The sequence below is a fragment of the Oryzias melastigma genome, linkage group LG5, assembly GCF_002922805.2.
Source record: "Oryzias melastigma strain HK-1 linkage group LG5, ASM292280v2, whole genome shotgun sequence".
NCBI classification, from domain to species: Eukaryota; Metazoa; Chordata; class Actinopteri; order Beloniformes; family Adrianichthyidae; genus Oryzias; species Oryzias melastigma.
This window is the reverse complement of record NC_050516.1, coordinates 36,435,230-36,462,852: the sequence shown is the minus strand read 5'-3', so window position 1 is coordinate 36,462,852 and position 27,623 is coordinate 36,435,230. Positions and strand designations below refer to the sequence as shown.

The 27,623-nt window shown below is 41.9% G+C and overlaps 1 protein-coding gene and 1 long non-coding RNA gene across 3 annotated transcripts in view; one reads left to right on the top strand and one right to left on the bottom strand.

Annotated features, from left to right (window-relative positions):
- Window positions 1–27,623, top strand: part of si:dkey-49n23.1 (semaphorin-3D) — a 52,058-nt gene that overhangs the window by 14,338 nt on the left and 10,097 nt on the right. Inside the window, exons 1-10 of one of the 2 annotated variants that reach the window (XM_024271255.2) lie at window positions 10,768–10,899; window positions 12,331–12,562; window positions 20,704–20,858; window positions 21,342–21,404; window positions 23,225–23,344; window positions 23,716–23,806; window positions 24,552–24,680; window positions 26,290–26,432; window positions 26,832–26,946; window positions 27,165–27,234. In XM_024271255.2, the coding sequence (XP_024127023.1) occupies window positions 12,385–12,562; window positions 20,704–20,858; window positions 21,342–21,404; window positions 23,225–23,344; window positions 23,716–23,806; window positions 24,552–24,680; window positions 26,290–26,432; window positions 26,832–26,946; window positions 27,165–27,234 (1,064 nt within the window). In that variant the 5' untranslated portion in view covers window positions 10,768–10,899; window positions 12,331–12,384. Of the gene's footprint in view, window positions 1–10,767; window positions 10,900–12,330; window positions 12,563–20,703; window positions 20,859–21,341; window positions 21,405–23,224; window positions 23,345–23,715; window positions 23,807–24,551; window positions 24,681–26,289; window positions 26,433–26,831; window positions 26,947–27,164; window positions 27,235–27,623 lie in introns of those variants that run through there. The other variant, XM_024271254.2, reaches the window with a different exon arrangement.
- LOC118598803 lies at window positions 26,639–27,318 on the bottom strand. Its single transcript, XR_004947966.1, has 2 exons — window positions 27,106–27,318; window positions 26,639–27,027 (listed from the first exon to the last, which is right to left on the bottom strand). It is a non-coding gene; the product is annotated as an uncharacterized LOC118598803 (long non-coding RNA).

The following is a 27,623-nucleotide window of genomic DNA, read 5'->3' as shown; positions in this document are numbered from 1 at the left end:
GAATCTGATTACGATCATATTCAGTCACTGTAGCTGCCTGACGTTCCTGATGACAAAATGTCCAGGAGGGAGTGAAGCTGGAGAGATTTCCTTCAAACAGCAAAGAGGATCTTCACTCATTCTTTCATTTTCATTTGTTCTTCACAGGAACTTGACCCTTTTTATATGGTTGTTATGATCAAGAGATCTGAGGTTTCTAAAATACTCCATCTGGACATACCTTTCAAAAAAGATGCTAATAAATGAATATCAAAAAGTACTTTTCAGTCATATATCAACAAAATACTCAAAGCAATAATGATGTTTGGAATCCAGATCAGTTCAATGAGAACAGAGATAAGCAGACAGTAGGTAGTGTGCTGTTGTTTACTATATAACCTAGTTAATAATATTTATTTTACAATCACAGCTCAAACTGCATCTCTTTATGACAATATCATGATAAATAATATAGAGTGGACTAAAGACCTGCAACATAACTGATCACTTACAGGTTTTTACAATATTTGATATCAATCTGAGAGCAAATCAAAAATTAGAAAATCATTTTACAAAATACTGTGTTGTGTAAAAACAAAAATGTCTTGTCCAGACAAAACTGGATCTCTGAGTAGAGAAGATGTGGACACGCCTATAAAGGCTTTTTAGAGATACATTTAGCTCACTGTATTATGGGAATTCCCCGATTCACGACTTCAAGAACAAAATCCTCAAATGTTCCCAGTTAATTACTGAATTGGAATTTGTATTGACTAAAGAAAGCTCATGACTGTCTCAGTCACAGCATCCTAGTGGACCAACTGGAGGAGATACGAGGGAAACCTCTAGGTTGAGTCAAGAGGAAAATGATTCGTTAATATTAAAAACCAGCATCAGATGCTAGGGAGGTTATTTCTAGAGTTAGTGAGTTAAGGTTACTCATCCCATTTACATAAGCAATATATTCAATCCTATAAAACTGTCAAAACTCATTAAAACTCATCCGTTATTCGTGTAACGCATCAGTAAAACTCACGAGTTCATGGATTACAGTTTGGATCATTTTTCAGATCAGTAAAAAAAAAAAAAAAACAAGGAAAAACTAGAAGTTAAAAGCCTAATTTTTTTAATGCCTTAAAACCTATATTTGAGAAAACATATATAAAGTACTTCAAAGCTTAAATAAACACTCACACAGCCTTGAACTTTGAACGTAAACAAAAATGTCAAATCATGTACAAAATGTACAAAAACTGAGAGAGATGATTGATTAATATGCTACCCCCCATCCAAATATTATTATATTTTTGGCATTACTGAAATATGGCATTATGAAATATTCAACTAACTGTGGAAACATAAATGTAATGTGATAAATATTTCCAATTATTCTAATTGTCTGTAGTACAACAGTAAACACCACAAAGCCCCAAATCCATTAACGTCTGGTTTTCACTTCATGATCCTCCAGTCTTGAAACAGATGGGGAACATTTGGGGCGGCCGCCTCCTGTCAGGTCTACTGTTGGGTGTAAACGAGGTTTGGTTTTGGTTCTGGTTTCATTCATGAATGAAAAGGTTTGCTGAGGCCGTAACCACCGCGGTGCTCCTTTACCCTCCGCCGTCCCAAACCCTCCACGCTGAGGCCGTAACCACCGCGGGGTCGAGGCTCCTTTACCCTCCGCCGTCCCAAACCCTCCACGCTGAGGCCGTAACCACCGCGGGGTCGAGGCTCCTTTATCCTCCGCCGTCCCAAACCCTCCACGCTGAGGCCGTAACCACCGCGGTGCTCCTTTATCCTCCGCCGTCCCAAACCCTCCACGCTGAGGCCGCACGAATGCAGCCATCCATCTAACTGACAGCAGCCATACATACGCCGCACATGAGTGACCGCACGCTCAGAAATGCAGAAAGGTTTCATAGACCCGCCCACACCGCCTCACCTAACCTTCAGAGGATGAAAACGCGCTCAGACCTCGTTCTCTGAGCAGACGGAGCTGCTTCACCAGGAAGTTTCTCCTTCAACAAAACCAGACAGTTTTTTCTGAAGCTGCTCTTTTCTCCTGCTGATGAAAAGAAAAAATGTGAGAAGAGAAACAAGCATTCCACCGGCAGCTGCAGCAGGGCGCCGTCCGCCAGGCTCAGGTCTGAACAGACGCAGAGGCCGTCTCCAACAGGCCGAACGGCGTACGTCATGGTCTGAAAGAACGCTGAAAGGAGCAGTGATGCTTCTCTGGGAACTCCCAGCTCACCGGTTCATCAGGAGCCGTCATCGGAGCTCTGAAGCTCGGAAAACAGCTGGAGTGGGGGGGCGGGGGGGAGTGGAGCGTCATGGACTGGAAACGTCCAACAAGTTCAGAGAAGCTGAAACGGAGGAACTGCATGAATCAGGATATGCTCTGACACTTTCCACAGCCGACATCGTTCAGAGAAGAAGACTCGTTTGCTTAGCCCGACGTCTCAAACTAACAACCATGTGACACCCAAACCGACCCAGCAAGCACCTGGACCTCAGGTGAACGTGGACCTCAGGTGAACGTGGACCTCAGGTGAACGTGGACCTCAGGTGAACCTGGACCTCAGGTGAACGTGGACCTCAGGTGAACCTGGACCTCAGGTGAACGTGGACCTCAGGTGAACGTGGACCTCAGGTGAACCTGGACCTCAGGTGAACGTGGACCTCAGGTGAACGTAGACCTCAGGTGAACGTGGACCTCAGGTGAACCTGGACCTCAGGTGAACCTGGACCTCAGGTGAACGTGGACCTCAGGTGAACCTGGACCTCAGGTGAACGTGGACCTCAGGTGAACCTGGACCTCAGGTGAACGTGGACCTCAGGTGAACCTGCCAGATCTCCTTCAGTCAGTCTGACGCTCTTTGCAGCAGCTTTACAAACTGCACACAACAGGCTTCCTGGATTCTATTCCGTTTTATTTATATAACCCAATGTCACAATAGAGTTGTCTCGATGGGCTTCATACCGGTATTCGTACAAAAGCACAAAGTAAATCCTAAAATATAAACAATAGCTGGTTGCTGAACTAAACTGACTAAATCAAACTGGTTATGCCTGCGCTTAGACCCTCCTTCTCAAGAAAGAAAAACTCCTAAAAAAGGTGAAAAAGAAGAAAGTTTAAAGAAATCCTCATGAAGGAGATCCAGACTGCTAAAGAAGAATGAGCTTATCTAACTCTACAACTACGTAGAGCAGATGGGCTTCATCCAGATGGACCTGGAGGACTACTGGGGGGCGAGGCGAGCCAGAGGCGAGGTCCACGGACAAGAACAGGAGCACCGACGATCCACCTGGAATCTGAAATGTCTCCTGCTCAACATGAAAGTTCAATGTCTACTAAGCAATATCTTCTGCATGTCCACGCTTCTTTGATGATAGCTTTGGATTGACGTTTTATCTTTAGGCCTAAAACTTTGGATTTGTTATTGTTGACGGATCTGGTCGTCAGAAAAGTCCTTAGCAACAGTTGCTAGCGTTGTTAGCTAGTTGGCAGCCTAAACACCAGAGGCAGAAGAGGCTAGCATTGGCTATGACCAAGTTTATTTTGTTTAAAGTAATATAATGTTTATATTTTCAAATTGCGTCTGATAGAAACTGGATATTAATCTTTAAACTGTAAGTCCAGAGTTCATAAAGAGGGAGTTAGTGCAGCCGGCCGTGAAGACAAACTGCAGCTGCTCTGACAGCGAGGAAGTTCTGGAGTGTGACTGAGTCTGAGGACATGGATTTCTGTAGGAAGGTGGCAGGTCCTGTTTGTCTGTGGCCTCATGCGGTCATCTGGAAGTGATGACATCAGCTGTTTTCCTCTTCCCAGAAACCCCCAGAGAGAAGAGGAAAAACTGAGCAGAAACGGGGAGAAGGAGGGAAGTTAGAAACGTCGATTTCTCTTTTTAGAACTCGTCCTCCAAAGCAGATCAGTTCCCACATTGCTGCTTGTTTGTCTGGACGTTCTGTTCCAATCATCCTTGTGGGAAAAATAAGACACGCCCCCACCGCAGACATGCATTTCACACAGTCTTCCCTCTGGAAATGAACCTTCAGGCTCTTCCAAGAGGCCGAACTGTTTATGAGAATCTCCGTGGACTGAAGGAGCACGGATGGTTTCTCTGCAGGTTTCTGAAAAACCTCATGAATTGTGGGTTAGACTCAGCTCAGACAGTAGACCTCTTTTACTGTTAGTAAACCAGAAGATAAACCTTCTCTGTGTCTATCGTCCGGTTTACTCTGGACCCGGAAACGCCGCAGAACGGAGGCCGCTTCCATCCGGCGCCCTTGTTAACCTGTGGTGTGGTTCACACCAGGCGCAGAGCGCCGCGGTCCTCCGTGGAAGGCTGGCGCCGCGCAGTGGATGGTTTTGGCGTCTGGTCCAGCTGGAAGTTACGTCAAGATACATGAGAAAACCTGGTTTATTTTAGAACATATAACCAAATTTGTAACAATAAAACACTGCGATTGACAAATGTGATCATGTTTTTGTATGTAAATAGACTGTAGACATGAAGATAACCACAGACACACACGTCTCTCTGTGTGTCTCAACAACAGATAATTAGAGAAGTGTAGGTCTACCAACTACATGCTGAAACATGGGGTCATATTTGTAGGTTATTAATTTAGTCATGATGGAAAAAACAAAAAAGACTCCAGCAGAAGATCCTGTCGACCGTCGCAGAAAGATGTGAGACCTGCAGGAGAGCATGGACACTCCAGTCCACGGTGCCTCCACGGTGCCTCCACGTGGCCTCGGCGTGGCCTCGGCGTGGCCTCCACGGTGCCTCCACGTGGCCTCGGCGTGGCCTCGGCGTGGCCTCGGCGTGGCCTCGGCGTGGCCTCCACGGTGCCTCCACGTGGCCTCGGCGTGGCCTCCACGGTGCCTCCACGGTGCCTCCACGGTGCCTCCACGTGGCCTCGGCGTGGCCTCTACGTGGCCTCCACGGTGCCTCTGCGGCGCTTCCACATCCAGTGTGGACCCAGCATTAGATGGTGACGCAGTAGGATCTGGGAGGTCCAGCACACAGCAAAGGATCCTTCCTTCAGTTTGTCTGATTTATCGGCTTAAAGGGAGCTGCAGGTTCTGAAGCCAGAATCCTAAATTCAGTCCATCTGTCCACGTCTTTAAAGACCTGCCGAGGATTTAAGAGCACATCATGGTCAGATTTGAAAGTGAGGGTTTGCCAGAGGTTGAGTCTCAGAGAAGACAGAAGACGACCATCAGATCAGTGCAAACAAAGAACCGTCGTGTCTGAAGGTTTGTGAAGGACCTGGTCTCATGGACCGCGACTGACCTGTGAGGATTTCTATAGCTGATTCTGATCCAGTGAGGGGTAACCACGCCCCACCAGACTCCTCTGCTGACACCATTTTTCTACTTATCTTTCCGTTTCTCCATCGGTTTCTAGAACTTCTCACTATTTTTCAGAATTCTGTTGTCAGAAATAATGGCTTCGTTCTTGTGAGTCAGATTTATAGATGAGAGCGCATGTTACCTAAAACTGTTTTACTGACCTTCACAGGCAAAAGCCAACACACAAAAGAATCATGAGCTGTATCTCCACCATGTTGAACACCTCCAAGTGCAGCTGAAGGGAGAATCTAGACTCGCTTTGTTCACGTCTTTCTGGGAAATAACATTCACCATCACTCAAACTTCAGTCCACGGTTGAAGGATTTGGTTCGCTGGCGCCCTGCAGTGTGACTAACATCACGTCTCAGAACCCTCCAGAAGACCGCAGCATCCTGTCCTGGAACCACAAACCCGAGTGGAAACAGCTCCTTCCAGACCAGAGTTCAGACTAATCCAAACAACCGCCGTGTGCAGAGTAACATCATGAGAACGTCCAGGAAAAATCGACTGTAGATTTGATCCTAATCCAAGTCCAGGACGTGTTCCACGACTGAAGAATAGACGAGTTCTTTGCCAAAAACTTCATCAAAATTGGAATGTGAGTGTTGTATGTATTATGATGATGTCCAAAATGTGGCTGTGATCTCCGTTTCTTCATCAACAATCGAACAGTTTTAACCATAACGCCTGAATTTATTACCAGCTATGAAAGAAAATCACTGATGTTTTGGAAATAGATTCTTCTTTTGGTCATTTTCACACTGAACGTGATTCGCTGATGACATTTGCTTCAGCTGCTTCTTGAACCAGACCCAACATGGGGCGTAACAGCAGTGATGTTCCTTCATTTACCTCCTAACTAGGAGTCGCAGTAAAAGAGCAGAACACTCTCTACTTTGTGCTGAAGCAGAGTCACGCTGCTTCTCCTCTCAGATGTGGAGCCGATTCTGGCCAACATTCAGAGCTTTCATTCAGTCCGTTTTACAGGAGTCAAAGGAAGACTTCAGGTGTTTCTCATTTGACACGGTCTCTGAAACCGGATGATGGAACTGGATTTTCCCTTTTTTCCTTCTTCCTGCAGTTACAGAAGTCTGAAGGTTTTCTGCTGTTTCAGTGTCTGTGTTTCAGGGCTTGCCGCGATTGGTCGACTAATCGATGACTAATTGACTATTTTAAAATAGTCGACTATTAAAATAGTCGATTGGTCCTTACTTTATCTAATATGGAGTCAGAGTGTAGTAAAGTTGAAAGTTATAATGGCGTTCTGTTAGCTTTATGGACTATTTGGCATTTATTAAAGTTTTTTTCAGGCTTATTTGGAGTTTAGCTAATATTTCAGCTACATGCTAGCTGTTTTGAGTAGTTTAGGCTTCTTGCCATTTTATTAGGCTAATTTGGCATTAGCTAATATTTTAGCTGTCTGCGTTTTTAAGCTATCAATTTAAGAATCTTCAGCGGTCAAACTCAGCTCACAGCATCCACACTATCACAGGTGATGCTATATATCTAGTTTTTAGTTCGTTTAAAGCTGATGGTGGTTAAGATGTGTTTTTACATCCACTTTGTGCATGACCCGATTAGTCGACTAATCGACTAATAAATAATCATTTGTTGCAGCTCTGCTGCGTTTGCTGTTTGGACATTTACACTTTCACAACAACCTCCTCAAAGAGATTCAGAACATGTCGAAATTGTGAAAATCTCTTAGAAATGTACTGTCTCTGGTCTTTAATCATTTATCCACATAAACATTTCCTTGAGTTCTCCGCCAGCCAACAAGTCACCTGTTCCGTTTTTTGTTGTAATTCTGTATTATCTTTGAAGACGTTCACGTCGGGTTGATGGATTTTCTGAGTTGTCTTTATGTTTACAGTTACAGACGCTGTTATAAAGCAGGTGCTTGGAAACTTGTTCCAGATGTGGAGATGAGACGGAGGAACGTTCTGTCCTCGCCTAACTGATTGGCTGATACTTGATGCTGTCGGTTCTGTCTGGAAGCTGCTGTGTTTTCCATCGCGCTTGTTTCTGTCGTCGGAGCTTCTGTGGGGCAGGGGGCGCTCAGACCTGCAGGTCTTCCCCACAGGACCATCATCTACTGTGGAGAAGCTCACTCGTGACTGGTGACAGCAGTTAGAAATGTTAACTCAGACCAATCACTGTCATCTGGCTCCAACATGGCAACCTCCGCATGGCGACTGAATTGGCTTCAGTTAACTCTGTCCAGGTCTATATACAGTCAGCACTTGTTGAATCTTCTGTTATGCAACAAATAAGAGAAATTTAAGACGTTTAAAAATTGTCCAACCTTATAAATACATAATTTGGAGGTATTTGGCTGTTGCAGCTTTCCTTGTTTCCATTTGCCTGTGGGATTCCGAGGTTCTTGTAACTGTCCTCATGTCTGCTATTGTTCTTCTGGGAGTGAGACCTCTTCTGTGTGGACTACCTTTCCTCTCTTTGTCACCATCCGACTGCATTTCTGAAGCCCCAATGACATCCCGATGTCAGTCCTGTAGATCCTGGTGGATCAGGGGGTCGATGTCAGTCCTGTAGATCCTGGTGGATCAGGGGGTCGATGTCAGTCCTGTAGATCCTGGTGGATCAGGGGGTCGATGTCACGCTCGCTCTCAGCGTATAGCTTGATGTCATCATGTAGAGGAGGTGACTGATGGTGGCCTCATTTCTGAGTTGTATCCATAGCCAGTCATGTTTATTATTTGAGTTTTGGAAGTTACATCTTGAAGAAAAAAGGTTGAATTATTAACTTTGAGGTCATGATAGAAAAAGTGCATTAAAAAGAGAGTTATAAGGTGGATTAAGATTCAAAGGAGGAGGAGGACGTGGAGCTTGTTATTGTTCAAGTCCTCAACAGAGAAGATCAGTACATAAATACAGAACAGCTATTAAATCATTGTACGGATTAGATGGTTGGCAGGAGAAGCTGTAAAACTTCAGGACTGGATCCATAAAGATGAAAACTATCAGACCTGAGAAATAAGCAGAGCAGCAAATGGACAGATAATTGAGTTCAATGATGGAACTGAGAGGATCAAGGGATAGAAGGTAAGAGTAAAAGGGTGAAAAAGTCGTAAATATAAAAGATAGCAGCCATGTTTGCTAGTAAATCAGCCCAAAAGTTGAAATGAGATTTGTCTGGTTTTCCTCAAGTGGACAGCCACCTTTTCACCTCATCCTCCTGTAAACATCATAAAACTTCTTAATCCTCCACCGGGAGCGAGGCATGCTTTATTCTCCTGGGATGAAGGTCACAGAAAGCATGTCCGGCATTCAGAGGACGGTCAGAGAGTGCAGAGCTGTGGTCAGAGGAGCGGTCTAATCCTTGTGTCTTTGGAGCATTTTTACTGCGCACGAGCCTTCTTTCTCTCTGAAATATTATCTAATAAGTCATAAGATACAGAACCTTCCTAAACGATCAAATTCCTGTGCAGAGGGAAGTTCTCCTCCAGACCAGGCGAGCAGGAGCATCTTCATGGCGACGCCTCGGTGGTGTCATAACCGTGTTATATGGATGAACTTCAGGAGACCAGAAGAACTTCTCTGGAGAACTTCCTCTTTATTCCAGCATCAGGTTTTCACATCGATCATGAAATATTCTTAATGTAAAATGATACTTTTTTTGGTCCATTTTTGGTTCTTATTTAAACAATTGTTTCCTTTTCTCACACAAAAAGTTGACTTTTGATTTTTGGAAGGTTTCTGTGTTTTTGTTTGATTTGTGAACCAATCGTTTTACTTGTCTGCGTTCTTATTTTGTTATCGTCCCTTCTCTGCGTTTCTCTCTTGTCTTGAGTAAAACACAAAGAAACAGGAAAACTAGTGTTGGAGGAGCTCCAAGCTAGTCGTGATCTTTTGCCATCCCAAGTGTGATCATTAACCTGTAGGGCTGTGGATCGTTCAGGTGGTGATCTGATCCGATTCATGAATCCAACCACGATTCTTACTTCTTAATGTTTGTTGCTGTGTGTGTGTCTGTTTACTGGATGTATGAAAATGTATTTTTTTGTATTAAATCACTATGATTTAAACCTATGAAGATCTTTGTGTGGATATTTTTATTTCATCCTAAGAGCAGACGTATCGCTTGGCTGCTGATTTAGTGGATTATTTTGATTAAATAACTAAGTGTCCAGTCCCAGTCTTCAAGCATTTCTCGTCTATTCCTGCCTTACTGCCTCTGTGGGTGAAACCCACAGGTGGGAAACACCTGATCCAGGCAGGAAGTAGTTAATGGGGCAGAAACATTTTGAAAACCAGCATCCCAGCAGTCCTTGGGGACTGTGTGTTTCAAAAATAAATCCTTAGAAAAAAGTTCAATAATTCATTGCCTTATGTTCACTTTGATATTCAAAAAGGATTTTTGTTTTACATTCTACAGTTTTCCATTTTGTCAAATTGGTTTTGTAGTGGAGACGTTGTGTTGTGACTCAGGAATCCTGATTCACCGGAAACACAGAGCTAACATCTGCTGCTTTCTAGTGTGTTTGTATGGCAAGCCAAACACACCGTTATTTACGGCGCTTTTCCTGACGATTATTGACCCCTTTGGCTTGCCATAGAATGTGTGTGTGTGTACATCCTTTCTGGATTCCTTGTGTGCGCTGCAATATGAAGCTACTGTGTTCATGAAAGGTTCCTGGTGTGAATTATGAAACTCAGTCATTAGTTAGCAAACCTTTTGGGTTTTTATGTTTGTAAATCTGACTTTGAACGACTCGGTGCCTAACCCTAACCCACGAGTCTGCTCGCACTGATCTCGTCTTTTCTCCATTCTTCCTCTAACATTCCCTCAGAGGAGCCGTTCACTGAAGCCTAAAGGGTTAAAGTCTTTAAAGAAGTCTGCTGTCATTTTCTGTCTGAACCAGGAGTCTGAAACCTTTGCCAGTAAAACAGCCATTTGGACCAGTTTGGTCCTGATCAAAACCCAATAGAAACAAAGCCTTTTTTTTTAGGAAAATTTGATGCTACTTTACATCATTACATTTTTGATAATAAATATGAATTAGATTCATTTTTGGACGCCAATAAATAGATCATTATTTTAAGATTAAGTTAAATTTTCTCAAAGTGTAAAGTTGTTTTTTACTTTTGACAGAAGCTCACATGTGTTTCCTTCAAAATAAAAGACTTCCTGTCCCAAACAGGAACATTCAAGTGAAGCAAAACTTGTTCCTAAACAACATGAATGACATTTTCTCTTGTTATACTTTAGGTTTACTTCGGTGATCCGTCGTCTTTATTCCTTCTTACTACAGCAGTTAACTGGAGTGATGTCAGCAGGGACAGAAAAACCTCACAGTTTATTTTCTAGGTTCATCTCAGCCATAAACTTATAAACTTCACTAAAATAAATGAAATCAACACTAAGTTGACGACCTTTCCTTTGAAAAATGACTATTATTTTATCTGTTCTTCAGCCAGAGCCACTGTGGGGGGGTCAACGGGGCTGCAGAGCTGCAGGTTGCTGACCTCTGGTCTAACGGTATCCCAGAAATCCACCAGCGGCTGAAGCACATCCAACACTTCTGCACCACCACATCCAGGTGAAGCTGCCTGGTCTATCTGAGATGCAGCTTTGAGGTCGTGAAGGAATCATGCAGAGGAATTTCTGAGACTGAAGGGAAGTGGACTCATCGCCAAGAACAAACTTCACTCTGTTTGTTTGAGTTTGTCTTGGCGCGGCGCTCTCATTTATTTAGGTTTCAGACTGCGGTTTTTAAAGCCGTTCTCCCAGAAGTCATTGGAGATGAATTCGTCTACGAGGGCTTCATGTTGTTCATGTTTCTGCAGAGGATGTGCAGATGATCGACTCTAAAATGAATACAAATGGTTTGTTCAAAGTGTTTGATACATTTGCTGCAAACTGAGATTTTTCTCTTCAGCTGCAGAAAAGTTTGACCTTCTTCCAGTTCTCTGTCCAAACTTCAGTGACGTTTAGAGCTTTTTAATTTGCTGTGAAACATCCGGACTCAGAGGCTGACACATCGTTACTCTCTGACCTTCCAGCCTGTCTTCTCTCTCATTTACTCCATTATTCTGTCTCCAAAACCCTCTCAGCTTCAGGACGAGTTTATAAAAACTGGCCTTCTTCCAGAGTTAGAGATAAACATGAAAAACTTTCTGTAACCTCGGAGCTGACTCACTTTAATGAAATCTGATCTTATCTGACTGGATTATGATTTATCTCTGATTATGTGTGCATACTTCTGTCTGCATGAATTTCCTTTATTCTCATTAAAATACAAAAGGGATAAAAGTCTCTTTAAGAGAGAAAAGGAAAACGCAGACGAGATTGAAACCGAATCGTCCTAAAACAGAACCCTGAGCTCTGGATGACACCGAACAGGTGAAGAGAGAGAACATAAAACAGACACTTTCTTGTGTGTGGGAATCGTTTGTTCCTCACTTATCCATCCGTTTGCAAAGAAAGGTTCATCATGAAACTCAGACTGTTTTTAGCTCAAGCTAATCGAGAGAATTTGGTGGATTTTCAAAACGAGTTTTCAGACAAACATCGTTCAGATAAAGTCATTTTGCTCCCCTGACCAAACTTTACAGCTCAAGTGGCTGAAGGTGTTGCTGAGAGAATCTGGTTATTTTTCAAAATAAAAGATTTCCAGGACTCAAAAAACAAAAAAGAATGAATTAGTTCTTCTGCTGGATTGATGGCAGTTGATCCCGGCACCGGTCCACGGCCCGGTGGTTGGGGCCGCCGAAGGTAAAAAGCAGGATGTTGAGCTTCAAAAGTTGATCTGAAGTGTGGGGTGAAATGAAGAACATTTCATGAAGACAAATAGGATACATTAGAAATAGCAAACTTAAAATAAACTAAAAGCATAAAGAACCCTGATCCTGAAACATGCTGGGAGCTCACAGAGCTTTACAAAGGTGTGCAGAGGGTCAGGCTGTCGTGAACTGGTGTCACAAAGCTCCATCACAGCTGATGTTCTGCTGTTTCTGCTCTCTACCATCAGCTGACGTTCTGGGATGCCGTCCATCCGTCTCTGTGGAGGAGAAGACTGACAGAGATGGGCGGAACTTTGGCTGCTGGAGTTTTGGCAGCGAGGAAACTGAGCTCCAGGAGAAGTGTTGGTCCTCAGATGCTGCTGCTGTGTCTGCTGTGGCTGCAGCCTGCAGCACGCAGCGCAGCCGCAGACGCCACGGCGTGGAGGCAGACGGGCCCGCGGCTGCAGATCTCACACTCAGGTAGGAGTGGGCGTCCTCCTGACATCACAGAGTTCATTTTGGTCTCACTGAGATGACTGTGATCATCTGCATAGTGGAGGTCGTGTGGCTCTGAGAGCTGTACAGGTTCATCACAGCTGGATTAAGACGCATTTCACCTTTGACCTCCAGAGCTTTAGCTCCAATGTTCTCAACTACATCCTCCTGGTAGGAAAGAGTTCACAAAGTGATTCACATTTCATACATTACATGTTCTTTACTGCGCCAAAGGTAATATATGATCTCCATATAGACACCGTTTACCAAAAAATAATTGTAAATTTATAACTTGAAAAAAAAGAAAAATCTTAACCTAGAACTGTTACCCAATAAAAAACAGAAGTTTATGTCTACTTTCAACTTTTTGTTTTGTCTCTCTCTCTTCAGTTTCAATTTAGTTTTTAAGTCTTTGCTGCTGAGCTGATGCTAATTTTACTTGGGGGCGGGGCTTCAAGATAGTTTTTTTTTCTCATTTTCATTTTTTCTTTCAATTTAATTCAATTTTCTTTTCAATTTTCACTTTTCCCCCCTAATTTACAATGTTTTAAATTGTTTGAATCACAAATTTGTTTTAAATTTAAAAAAATCACATTTTCAATTTTGTTTTTAAATTTTCTTTTTCTTTCAAATTTTCTATTTTTTTTATTTACACATTTGTTTTTAAAATACAAAAAATCACATTTTCATTTTTTTCTCCCAAATTTACAATTTAGTTTTTAAATGTTTTTTTATATTTAAAATTTGTTTTTTAAAATGTAAAAAAATCAAATTTTATTTTTTTTCGAATTTACAATTTTGTTTTAAAAAAAAAAAAAATCAAAAGTTCTATAATTTTTTTTAAAATTGTATTCATATATCATTAATTCATCTTTTTAGCCTCTTTGTCCCTTTCGGGGTCCCAGGGCTGCTGGAGCCTAACCTTTTCTATTCGTGGGTGAAGGCGGGACACACCTGCACAGGTCACCGGTCTGTCAAAGGGCCTCAATCACACATTCACACCGAGGATATTTAGAGTCACCGATGAACCTGAGAAGCATGTTTATGGACGGTGGGAGGAAACCGGAGTCCCTGGAGAAAACCCACACATGCACAGGAGAACGTGCACACTCCACCCAGAAATGACTCAACCAGGTTTGGACCAGAACCTTCGGGCTGACCACTGCACCACAGCACGGAGGGGGATTTTCCTGTACAGAAAATGTCATTTTCAGGTCATTTCTTGAGTGAAAGAAGATTTTTGATAGATTTTAGGGGAAGAAAGTTTGTAAAGTTTCAAACGTAGGAAGAAATAAACTTGAAAGAAAACTCTTTATTAGATTTCGTTTGATCTGTTTTGACAGTGAAACTGTTCTGACGGCTTTTCTCTGCCACGACCTTCAGTCACTTCACCAGGTTTCACTGATCTCAGATTTATTCCAGCTGCTGTTAAGAACCTCCGTCTGAACTCTGGTTTACGGAGGGTCAGACCCAACACAGAAATGATGGATGTCTTTCAGTTACATGCTGTGCATGTGTCGGCGTGCACGTGGGTTCAGTGGGTTGGGGAGGGGTCTGCAACCTGCAGCTCTGGAGCCACTTGAGCCTCTTTGAGCCGTCTGTGTGGTTAAAGAGAAATCTACTGGTTTTAGATTTTAACAAGTATTTTTGGACCACATCCAGTCAAACAGGTCAAACTTTATTTAACTCGTTCATAAACACACTCCTGACTACATTACCCACAATGCTCTGACAGTCCATCAAGCAGTACGGCTCCTTAGTTTGACCAAAGTCGTACTAAAACGACAGATTTTTTTAGCTCAGAAAATCCTTTGGATGTCATTGAAGATATTCTTCAGATTTTCTTTTTTGAAACAAATCCAGGAAGTTTTAATGTGGTTTATCTGATCTTAGCCTGATTTCATTTTGTTTTGTTAGATTCATCACGATCGGTAAAATACTTTTTTAATTTTAATCATTAATTTATTTGACGTCACATGTCCAGCTACTACATTTTCTGCACTGAGACGATTCTATAAGGAACAGGATGTATTTTATTTTGAAAGGAAGTCACATGACTCTCTGTCAAAAGTTATAAACTTTCTTATTTGAAAAAAGAGCTAATTTCTCTTTATGTTTGTGTTTTATATAAGCCCAAAAGCAGCAGTTCATTTGTATTCATCATAATAGTAACGATAACATAAATTTATTTTCCGGTTGAGTTTTATTTCTGCAGAGAATCTGATTTCCATCCACAGAAGCCCAAAGTGACTCAGACGTGAGGAATGTAACCTCAGTGTGTGTGTGTGTGTGTGTGTGTGCACGTATGCATGTGTGCTTGAGGAATGAGCCGCATCCCAGCAGGCCTTGCTGTGACCGCAGACCTTTAATCAGACTGATGACCTTTGGTAGAAAAGGAAGAGAAAGATAAAATGAAGATGTCAAGACAGAATCTGGGCAGAGACGGGTTTAGTGAAACCTCGAGCAGAGGTTTTGGAGCGACAGGACGTGAGGGCGGACACTCGGGTGTGGGAGCTTCCTGAGGTTAATGAAGGCGTCGTTCACTAGAGACGGAGAGTGAAGGGTCATCACGCCTACAGGGAGGCAAAGGCAGGCTTCCCGTTAGATTTCCCTAAGATCAAACCTAATCGCTTACTGTAGATCTTAGGTTGAAGGATCGTCTGACTATAATGTTCAATAATAATGATCTCATAAAACTGTGTGGGTTTGGATTCAGGGCTTTTCACCCGTTAACACCTGAGACGTCACTGTAACAAACTAACTTTTCAACCATTAACACGATAATTCCAGCAGATTCTGAAGGAGAAAAGCGTCTTGCGCCGTAAACACTGGAGCTCAGGTCTTAAAGGGTTAAATACAGGTGAGATTTTCATGATCACTTTCAGGTACTACTTAAAAATCCATATTTTCTTTTTTTATTCTGTTTGTAAATTAGGATCTTTTATATTTAAAATTATGCTTTTTGTTCTCACTTCATCTGCATAAGTTCAATTTTATTTTATTTTATTTATGTAGCCCAACATCACAAAACCGTCGTCTCATTGGGCCTCAAACTGGTGATTGTAAAAAAACAGAAAGTCGGTCATAAAATATAAACAAAAGCTTATTGCTAAACTAGACAGACTAAATAAACCTGGTTATCCCTGTTCTTAGACCCTCCCTCCAGGTGAGGAAAAACTCCTGAAAAAAAACGGATTCCAGGAAAAAACAGGAAGAAACCTCAGGGAGGTCCACATGAAGGAGAGATCTTCTCCCAGGACAGGAGATGTAACAGGACTGTTAAAGAGGAATTAGATAATCTAACCCTACAAGAACGTACCTGAATAGAGTTCAGCCAGATAGGATTGGCGGGACAGGTGGAGACCTGGTGCACGACCAAGACAAGCCAGAGGCGAGGTCCACGACCAAGAACAGGAGCACAGAAGATCCACTAGGAATGTGAAATCCCTCCCACTAAAGAGGAACAACACCTGAATCCCACTGGACCAAACAGAAGCCCAGAGAACTAAATAAAATAAATAATAAATAATCAAGAGGAGGTGACATAAATGAGATTAGACATCAGAGGACATTGTTTTTAAGTTTTAATTTAAACATGTTCATAGTAAGATGCAGTACGGCTCATATAACAGATGGTCCTAATAACAATGATAGAAAATCTAATCAGTATTCTTCTAAACCCACAAAGGGAATCGACCGCCAGGACCCGGTTACTTCATGCTGGTGTTCTACAGTGAGCTTAGAATCGGACTTGGTGTCAGAACTGCAGATGTCAGGAGACAATAAACCCTCCAGCCTCTATTCAGGAGGTTAATCCACTTAACTGTGACTCCGATCCAGAAAGACTAAATCTGTTTTGTTCAGTTAAAGTCGTGCCTTGTAATGAAATTGGTTCATTTAAACAATCAAAACAAACAAACAAAACAAACCTTTTAGCTTGTTTGTCTGGGGTTGTCGCTGCAGTCGTCACCCTTGGTGGAGGTAATAGAGGTTCAACAATCACAGATCGATTCCAATCATTTGAGTTAAAGAGTCGTTCAGAAGATTCTGTTTGTTGGTGAACGTCACATCTCGTCTAACCGTGACAGAAAACAGGAATGAGTCTTGGAGACATTTAAATCCAAACCTTCTGTTCACACCGTTCAGACTGAGTGTTCCTTCAGCAGAAAGACACGAGCTGGTGGAAGCTTCTCCTCCTACAACAGCATCACTTCTTCTGCAGGAAGGCCGAATGCCTGAGCGTCCACACTCACGGTTAATGAAGTGAATCCAGTTTGATCAGCTGCTCCCTCACTGTCCGTCCATGGAACAGTCACTCACAGGATGTCCAGAGTCTTCTGTTGACTCCACTCCTGATAAACATGATCATGACCAGCAAGAAGCAAACTCATTTGTTTGATAGTTTTAGATTATAGTCACAAGTGACTCCAGCATCCCAGACGTGAAAAGGTGAAGTTTTAGAGCAGGGATGGGGAAACTGTCTTTGTCGTGGACCACAAAGGGTTCTAAAATCTGACAGGAGGGCCGGACCAGGAGCAGATTGGTTTTGGTAACTCCCCTCATCAAAGAAGGAAATAAGTCTGGATCTGGACAAAAACACGCCTCAGTCTAGATGGAAAATCCCTTAAAACAGAACTTTTGGAGATTCTATTTCAGAGCTGTGGTTTTTGTTCTCATTTCAGTGGCATTTTCACCAATACGTTGATGATCCTCAGGGAAACGCGACATTCATGTGGTATTGGAATGATCAGGAGATCACACACGAATATCAAAACCCAGTAAATCTTCAAGCACTTCTCAGTCGACGTCATCTGCCACCGTTCTACAAAAGAGTGATCAGCTCCTTGTTGTTTTTTGCTCCTCCGTTTTATACCATTATTTTTCTGTTCCGGTGGTTTAGTGGTCGACACTCACAGTCGGTCAGGAGGCCCTGGTTCAAATCCTCTCTGAGTGGAGTCTTCGTGGTTCTCGCAGCGTTCTGCTGTTCCACTGATCTACATTCAGACTTCCTGAACTTAGAAGTCGAGAAAAACAAAAACTCAATTCCTTTAATTTCAGCGCTCGTTTTCTGTCTCTCGGTACTTTAAATGATTCCAACCTGGAGAACCTCTCGTCTCTGAAGATGTAAGGTATTTCTGGACCGCTGCCACCATAGTGTTATGATGAATGTTTAATATCAGAGTACAGATGATCATGGTTGGAGTTTAATGTGTCTCTCTGTATTTCACATTTTATTCTCCTCATCTCCTCGTAGATGATTTCTCCTCTGCTGAGGGATTTTCTTCCTTTTGTGGTTGAATTCAGTCACAACTGTGATGAATGAGACATAAAGAATCCAGCTTTCTAGATCTGCGTCCAGCTCTGCAAATGGTCAAACTTCACTGCTTTCCTTTTGTAGGTCGCCACTTACAGAGGAAACCTCTGAAAAATAAGACACAGAAGTACATTAATCTTTAATCCTGATTTTAGAGTTTTTATCATGTCTGTGTGTCATTTTTCTTCTGAAAGAGAACAAATGTAATCAGAAATCATTTAGAGTATTTCTCCTTTAAACCAATCAAACTGTCTTGGACAGACTCTGTTTGAATGAATGATCTTCTTTCCATCAACAGCTCTGCTGCACATGCACTAAACCCTCATCTGTTCCTAGTGTCTTGTTCAGGTTCTGGAGAAGAGAAGATGGTATCTTCACATTGACTGCAGTCAAATGAGCCGCCGTTCACATTTCTGTGGTCAAATCAGCATCACTGGATTTTTGGTGTGAGTTTCATCCAATACTTACGGTAGCAGGACTGAGAACGCTGGAAAATCTCCACCAGACTCCACGGAGCTTCTTGATGTGACCACGGAAATGTGAACGGCGGCTCATTTGACCGCAGTTGGAAAGGATTGTAAATCAATGAAAGAGCATTTTGATGTTAGCTTTGATTATTTTATCAAGAACTCTGAGAAACCAATGATTGAATGTATTGATCACAGTCAATAAACATTGGAGAATTAGCTAAAAGAGTCTTTGGTGAACTGGAAGGAGAAAGAATCAGGATTTTGGAGGAAGTTCTGTCCATGAAGATCTTCACTTCCTCGGATCAGAACCATACGGCTGGACATTACCCAGATTGATGGATGTTTTTATGAAGATTTATGCTAGCGAGACACAGAGCTATCAGAATCAGGGGTGGAGCTCCAAAAGCCACGCCCCCTCAGAGGAGATTTTGGAAAAGAGGCTTCAGATCAACATGAAAAATGTAGTTTTAAGACATTTAGGTTGTTAAAAACTTCATAATCAGAATTAAAACACTACTGGGAATTTTCTTTTAATAAAAAAGTATTATCATAGGGGAACTTCAAAAAATCTGTTGTAGGACGACTACATTGTTCTTTTTTTCCCGCCTTCCTGCTAGGTTTCTTCCATCTGAGCTTTCGGATGAATGTTTTACAAAAGATTTACTGAAGTTCAAACAGTCTTTAGATCAGTGTTAGCATAGTTAGCTTCTAACGGTCGTGTTTCTGCATTCGAACTGGTTGGAAACTAAAGATTCCTCAGAACAGAACATCCAAGAACTTTGCTTTTGTGTTTTTTTAGTTCTCCAAACACCAACGAGTCACATTCATTCATCATAGTGTTTCCTCTAGTCACACTGAAGATTATCCAAACACAGCGGTCTCCAAAGCCTCGGTCTTCTGTCTCCACGGTCGGTTGGTGAACAGAACATGTGCTGTCGTCTGATTTTCAGAGCTCTGATTGATTTCTTTTTTGCATTTTTGTGGCGCTGAAACATAACAAATGTATCACGCTGCATTCAAAAGCACAGCTCAGCCCTGCAGTGGACCAGCACACGGCGCCTCGTGCAGAGCGCCGGGTCGCTGCTGCGGGCGCCGTGCATCACAGGAACCCTGACAGTCCGTCTGAGCTTCACGGTTAGTCTGCTCCACACCTCCAGGTGATTATCTCCAGCCGAGGCAGGTCATCGATGCACGGCGTGTCGGAGCGTTACAGCCGCTGTGAATGCAGAGAATTTCACGGTTAATTAGCAGTTTTCACTCAAGCTGATCTGTACGGCTTTAGAATGGGCTGATTAATAACAGCAAACATGACTGTGATGTACTGCAGATGGAGCAGATATGAGACTGTAGAACATGTGTCAGAGTCACGGCCCGGGGGCCGGATCCGGCCCTCCAGATCATTTTATTGTTATTAATGACCAGATGTTATCTTGTCCTCATTTCTAACTTGTATAATTCTGACAAAATATATTTTTATGGAGAGTAAAATATTGAAAGTTATTTAAGGTTTAAGTTGATTTATTCTGGAATAATATTCCTGACTTTTTATTATTCAGAATTATGTTATAAAGTTACAGTTTGAACTTTTTTTAAAATTGTCATTCTGCAGCTTTTTGGACTATTTTGGCATTTACTAAGATTTTTTAGGCTATTTTGGAGTTTAGCTAATATTTAAATGCTAGCTGTTTTGGCTAACCTAAGTTTTTTTTTTAAGTTTTTGGGGTAATTTGACATTTAGCCAATATTTTAGTTGGCTATCAGCTTCAGAGTTTTCAGCTTTCAGCTTCAGAGTTTTCAGCTATTAATTTCAGCATCTTCAGCACCCAAATTCAGCTTACAGTGTTCCCACTATATGTAGTTCATAATAACGTTAAAAAGTTACAAGTTTAAAAATGACGTTTTAGAGTGTTTAATAAATGTTTATCCTGTTCGACCCGCGACCTCAGGTGTGTTCTGGATTCTGGCCCCTCGTATGATCGAGTTTGACTCTCCTGCCACAGAACAACAGAGTTCACATCCTGAGTTGAAACAGGTCTAATAAATAAATAAAATATCTGTAATAAAATATATCTAAGAATAAAACTGTTTACTAAAGACAGAATCTTTAGGTGTTAAGTTAGTAAATTCTTGTGGATGTTCTTTTATTCTTTTAAAGCGTTAATCCTCTTTTCTCCTTCAGAATCTGCTGGAATCATCCTGTTAACGGTTCAAACGTTACAGTATGTTAAAGATTTAGTGTTTTAGCGTCACCGGTGAACCCTCAGGTGTTAAACGGCTGAAGATGATGTGACTGAAATACTAGCTGACCTTCTGGATTCTTCTGCCTCTTTTCCCCGGCTCAGATCTGACCAACGGCTCAGCGACAGTCTGGGGGGGCGGGGTCAGTGGCAGCTACCAGGCCCTCCTGCTGGACGAGGACCACGGCTGGCTGCTGGTGGGAGGAAAAGACCACATCTACCTGCTAAACCCAGAAAGTGTGGACCTGCCCACACGGACGGTGCGGCCTTCCTGTAGCATCAGATCACACATTCACACTAGAGTCAGAAGATAACTTTAGAGATGTGATTTTGTGGGAGGAAACACGAGGAAAACATCGAGTCTTCACACAGAGAAGTTCCAGCTGGGATTTGAACCAGGACCTTCTCGGTGTGACTCCTGTGACCCTACCGCCCCCGTCCTGTTCTACTTCATCATTTCAGTTGGTCGCCATGATACAAGACGTGATATTTGTGTAGAATTGTTATTGGATTAAAATAGACCAGATATTTCCACACAACTTAAATTCATGAATCCATTCGTTCAGGATTTGTTTGGCTGTAATTTTAGCTCCTTTCAATTTTCTCTCCTTTATGACACACTGACCATTAGCCTCCATTATTAACAGTGATCTGATCCTCATGCAGCTTTACCTGTTGGTCTTCTGATTTAAGGGGAGTGAGGATGAGCTGAAATGTTTCTGCTGTTTCTTTGTCTCCATCAGGTCTACTGGCCAGCATCAGCAGAAAACGTGGAACTCTGCAGACTGGCGGGAAAAAGTCTGGAGGTAACAGAAATGTTTGACCTTGAACAAGTGTTTAGATAAAGTTCACCAAGTTTCAATTTGAACAGACAAAGAAAAATTATCAAAAGATTTGATTTATTCGAAGAGCAAAGATAATACAAATATAGATAATTGTAATAAAAAGATGTTGCAGATATGGAACGTGCCTGTTGGAGATCTTTTTTCTTTATAAACAGTTTAAAGACGTCCGAGCATCACGCTTACACAGCACATTAAAGTTAAAGCCCTCCTCAGTGTTAAAGTTCAGGAACATTTGGTGGTTTCACCTCCAATCTAACCCCTCTCTGTCATGCGGGGGGGGGGGGTGGACACTCTGAGTTTAGACTTAAGAATCTCTTTAGAATGTTCTCAGTGAAGGATAAGATTGGGAAAATCTTTGATTCCAGATGTTGAGGATTTTGTTCATCAGATCCTTCAATAGCTGCAGGTAGCCACGCCTCCTTCTGCCTTCTGAACGAACCTCTAAGACACATTTTTGCAGCTTTTATGTCAGGACCGGCCTGATTCGCTGCCTGCAGACAAAAAAAGGTCAAACCTGTACGGCGGACACAGCATGAAATATGAAGATCTCAGACCGCTCTGTGAACCCACAGAGGGAAAACGGAACATTGAGATATTCAGATAATGATTATAATCTTCTCCTGGTGATTTTTGACCCTTTCGGCTTGCCGTACTGCCTTCTCCTGACGGTACGTCCCTGTTGCAGGAGCAGCGGCTGCAGGACGATGCATAATAAAGAAACCTGATCTCTCAGTATCAGCGTCCTCCATGACGAGTTCCAGAAACGTTTTTGAAGGAAGCTCCTCCCACACGTGGCGGGAGCTTTGAGTTAACAGACTTTAACTTGTACATCGTCTTTATTAAAACAAAGATGATGTAAAGTACAGGAATATGACACCGACTCCATTCAGTGTGAACAGATGATTGATCTGAATCTTGAGCCCATCGTGGATCGGATCATCTGATCCGTTACAACCTGCAGCATCGATTGAGCCCGTAAGACTTCACTCCAACTGTATGTGGACCAAACGGGGTGTTTTGATGAGTTTTTGCTTCATTAGTCAGTTTCTGTGTCATTTTTAGGTCTTACAGTATAAATAGCAAACAGACATTTGTCTGAAATATCCCATAAAAACATTTGTCATGTTATCTGTAATCTGTTAAGTGAAAACGCTCAGTGCTCTGCAGCTGCTCACATCATTACGACGTGAACTAGGTTTTCATTCAGCTCAAATACATTTTTTAACCCTTTGACGCCTGAATTTGTGTCCAGCTATGAAAAAAAATCACTTATGTTTTTCTTTTAAGTGAATACAACATTTGGGTAATTTTGGAGCCAAAAGAGTTTGTCACATATTTGTGACGACAGGCATGAAGGGGTTAAGCTGTTTCCTCCAAAATGAGGATGAGTTTTGTATCAGTGCAGCAGTGGTATAGTAGAGGTGGGATCATAGAAATTCACTTCTTCCTCCGTCTTTTGAAGCAATCAATCAAATTCGACTTGATTTTAACAATAATTCAGATATTTAATGAACCAAATGTGACATAAGTGTGTTTTTTTTGTTTTCTATTTTCTAATGAATGCATTTCATTATTTATGTGATGAGTCTGATATATTTGTGTTTTGTTCTATATTTTTCACAGTCTATGCTTGAAATGAACCAAATCAATCAATCAATCAATCAATCAATCAATCAATCAATCAATCAATCTGTTTGTCTCCATCCAGCTGTGGAATCACAGACTTGATTTGCTCCTAACATTTGGATAAACATCTCCATGAATGTCCTTTTGGTTTTCAGAAGGACTGCTCCAACTTTGTGCGTCTGCTGCAGCCTTTCAATAAGACTCATGTCTTTGCATGTGGGACCGGAGCCTTCCACCCCCAGTGCACGTACGTGCACCTTGGACACAACATGGAGGCAAGACGTTCTTTATCCTTTTTTCATTCACACCAAACATCCGGTTGAGGCGTCTGTGACTCTTCAGGTATAAAGTTACTGAAAGAAATGTCGTTTTCCCACAACTGAAGGAGATCATCTTTGAGGATTTTTGTCTTGAATGAAGAAGAATGAAGCTGAAGCCTCTAAGACTTCATGTAAAGCCGTGTTTTAAGTTTTCACTGGAGACTTTCCTTCATCCAGCTCTTCTCTACGAGGTTTAGACCCTCAACAGTCCGTCGTCTGTTTGCTGCTATTCCATAAGAATCCGTCTGTGAAGAGGATGAGGAAGAGGCCTTCTTCCTCTCATCACCTTTCTCTTATCATGTGGTCTTCTTCACTGCCTCCTGCAGGAGCCGCTGTTCATGCTGTCCGGTTCCGGCGAGTCCGGCAGAGGAAAGTGTCCCTTCAGTCCCAGAGAGCCTTTCACCGCCAGCCTCACCGGTGGGTCTGACAGCGGCGTGACGCCGAAGTCGGCAGAGCGCGTGAAATGATCACGCAGCATTCTAGGGTTTCTGTTCAACTGTAACAAAATCAGTTCTTGTAACTTATCTAGCTCTTTTGGGGCTGAAAATGAGGCCAGCTCTGCTAAAGAAGACCTCACAGATGCAGGTAGAGGAGAGTTGAGCCTTAAGGACAAACTCAGAAGAGGCGGGAGGGTTTTCTGGACGACTTTAACAATGGGGAGTTGCTCAGCACTACCCTCTCTGGTCAGTGGCGGTACTGCGGCGTTTTGTTACTTCTTCTGCTCGCATCCCTTGAGCGTCTGCAGTTGGAGTTGTCTATGATTTATTGTCCTTGAAAACTGTCGGTAAAGGCACTTAAAAAAACGTTTTGTTACTTCCTGGTCGGCCTTATCCTCCCGCCCACTAGAGTTACTGCTTGGATTTGGCTCATAAATAGAATGCAGTTCCTTCAGCATCCTGCAGATGGCGATATCATCAAATCTGTCCAACAAACCAGCTATGGTGAAGTAGATAAAGATGGCGCTCGCACACAATCATAATGTAACGAGTAACGCTAAGAGTCCATCCAAACGTAGTGGAGAAAGAGTACAAATATTCCATCAAAGATGTAGTTGAGTAAAAGAGTATTTAGTAGAGCATAAATGGAAAACAAACTTAATGTTGTGTTTTTACTGTACACGGATGTTTGACTCTTGGATAAACATTGTCTCTATCCCCTCTAGATGGCGAGCTTTATGCCGGCACATCCGTGGATTTTATGGGAGCCAACGCTGCAATCTTCCGGACGTCGGTGATGGGAAGCAGTCAGCATTACATCCGCACTGAAGCCTACGATCACAACTGGCTCAACGGTGAGACGCTAACGTCAAGCTGCCATCAAGTCTTTGATGATCATGTTGTTGGTAGTTTTATTCTACTCTATTTACCTGCTGTTGAGGACAACGAAACAAAACACAATCAGCTGCTGCTGTTCAAGTTTGACAAACGTTTTTGTTTATTGGTTTATTTCAAGCAATAAATACAAATAAAGACAAAACAATACAGAATCAATCTTATTAAACCCAGGAAAGCCCCATACTTCAAATAATTAACAGAAAATTATTTTTCTTAGGGGGAATTAAGATACTTTTGAACCCTTTACTACTCACAAAAAATGTTAGTTTAAGATATAAAAATATTCATGTGTTCAGGAAAAAACATTAATTTATCCAATGTCTCAAATTTGATCCACGTTTTTTTAAACCTGTTCAAACTGTAACATAAAGAATTATTGTCAACACATTTTGCATTTTTTCAACACAGAAAATTCATTGAGAAAAATAAATTACAATAGATGAGTTATTATCACTATAAAGTCTAGAAAATTAGCAAAATCTTTTCCCGCCAAAAGTGTTTTTGAGATTTCATGGAGGCAGCCATTTTGAAATGAGCAATAAAAGCCTTTCTACTGCCCCTAGTGGATTTATGAAGAACTGCAGAGCAGGAAACATGGACCTCGTTACATCCAATAGGATTTAAGGAATTTTTGGATCATGCTCATTTGATAGAGGTCACAGAAACGTGTGTGTTAAGTAAGATACAATTGGTTATAAAGGGTTAAAATATAAATTCATGTATTTATTGGAAAATGAAAGAAAATTTTGATATAATCTTGACATTATATTTGGTCCAAATCATAAATAGAGTAACAGTATAAACACACCATACATTGAATCCACTGAATGTAATGATAGTTAAATGAAATGTAATTGCAGGGAAGGTCTGAGTTGATAAAATGATTAATTGATCTGAATCAATCTAATCCTAATAGATCAATAATGGATCCATAAAAGTAGAAATCAATCTAACACATAAAGCTAAAGTCTGCTAGCTTGATGCTAAAGTTTAATGAAATTTTCCATAGAACGGCTAATGCTAACGTTCCTAAACATACATTGTTGACTAAATGAACATCTTTAGTTTTTCCTCATTCTTTCTTCTTCTTCTAGAATAAGGTGTACTTCTATAGCGCGATCGCCACCTAGTGTCCAAACTGAAACGTCCTCCAGGAGAAGCAGAACAATGTTTCCAATGTTAATGATCTGAACATTTTAGTTAGAACTTCTCCTTTAGAGAATCCATGTAACTCTGGATGATATTAACAATCATTATTTCACTGATACATTTACAGGATGTGGATCAGATTAATATGAATATATTTAAAACATATATAGATTATGAATGTATTTCTAAACAAATGCGTCTAAATGTGTAAACTCCAAATTGAACTGAGAGGATCTAAAGTATTGAAGAAAATCTGAATTGAATGAATTCTGGAGATTATTGACGATACCCAAAATGATAGATGATGTTTTTAACTTCACAATGTTCCTCCTTTCATCCTCTGCGGCTCTCTGATCGTTGACTTATTTTATTTATGAAGGATTCCCTTCGGCCTTCTGTCTGCTTGGTCTCCCTCAGAGCCCGAGTTCGTGGCCTCGTTCTCCATCCCTGACACCCACAGTCCAGATGACGATAAAATCTACTTCTTCTTCAAAGAGAGGGCGGTGGAGGCGGAGCAGTGGGACAGGAGGGTCTACAGCCGCGTGGCGCGAGTCTGTAAGGTAGAGGAAACATCTGGAAACATCTGTGAGGCGCCGTCACTCTGTAGAAGATCCATCCTCATTATCGTGTAGAACATTCATGCTGACGGTTGAACTGTTTTAATTCTGTGGTCTGTGTGGGTCTCTTCTACAGGCTGTTGTGGTCAGTGCTGTCACTTTTTGTTTAGATAAATAAGAATCCTAAAAATATAACAGGACTGAAGTTCTAATAATGTATTTCATATTTATTAATTACAGGTCTGCACTAACACAGAAGTAACAATCCAACATGAAAATGAGGTTAACGTGAATTTAAAAAATGAGGCTCTAAAATGTCTGTAATTAATGGATGGAGATCCAGTGACAGCACCAGCTATGATTAAAGGAATCTGGAACATCTCCCTCTCTTCTCGGGTTCAGAACGACGTCGGGGGGAAGAGGAGTCTGATCAACCGCTGGACCACCTTCCTCAAAGCCCGGCTGGTCTGTTCTGTTCCCGGCCCGTCAGGAGTGGACACGCACTTCGATGAGCTGGGTAACAGCAGTCCCTTCCTGTCACGATCTCTGTGGGACATCTACGTCTGCACACTCCAGGCTTTCTCTCTGCTGTTTGAATCTGTCCTACACATGACTAGACGTGAGCATCAGACAGTCTTGATGTGAATGTGATTCACTCAGACGTCTGGAGGCTCACGATGTGTCATATGAAGGAGAACTCCTTCAGAACCATAAACAGGCTTTTCATGTTGATAGAGGACATCTTTGTTCTGGAAACCAAGGATCCTCAGAACCCGACCGTCTACGGCGTCTTCAGCTCTTCCAGGTGAGTGCTGCACGTCCTCCACAACATTCTGGATTTGTTCATTATCATTTCAACACACAGACCCTTAAACTTCAACGGTTTCAGTTTGGGCTCTACAGGTGTGTTTTCTGGATCCAGACGGCGTTTGTGATTAATCCGACTCGGTCTGTATCAACGTTTCTATGGCAACTACTGTGGCCAATCAGGAGTGAGCTTGTTTGAGGCCACACCCCTTCCATTGAAAGCAAGCTCAGGAGAATCTGTCAATCAAACGTTTCAAATGTTTAAGACGTGGACCAGCAGGAAGCTCATGCTTTTATTGTGAAATCTGATTGAATAACTGGAAATACAGAAATATTATGAAAATACAAGAGAATTAGAAACGTATCAGATTAAGAACGGTTATTCTG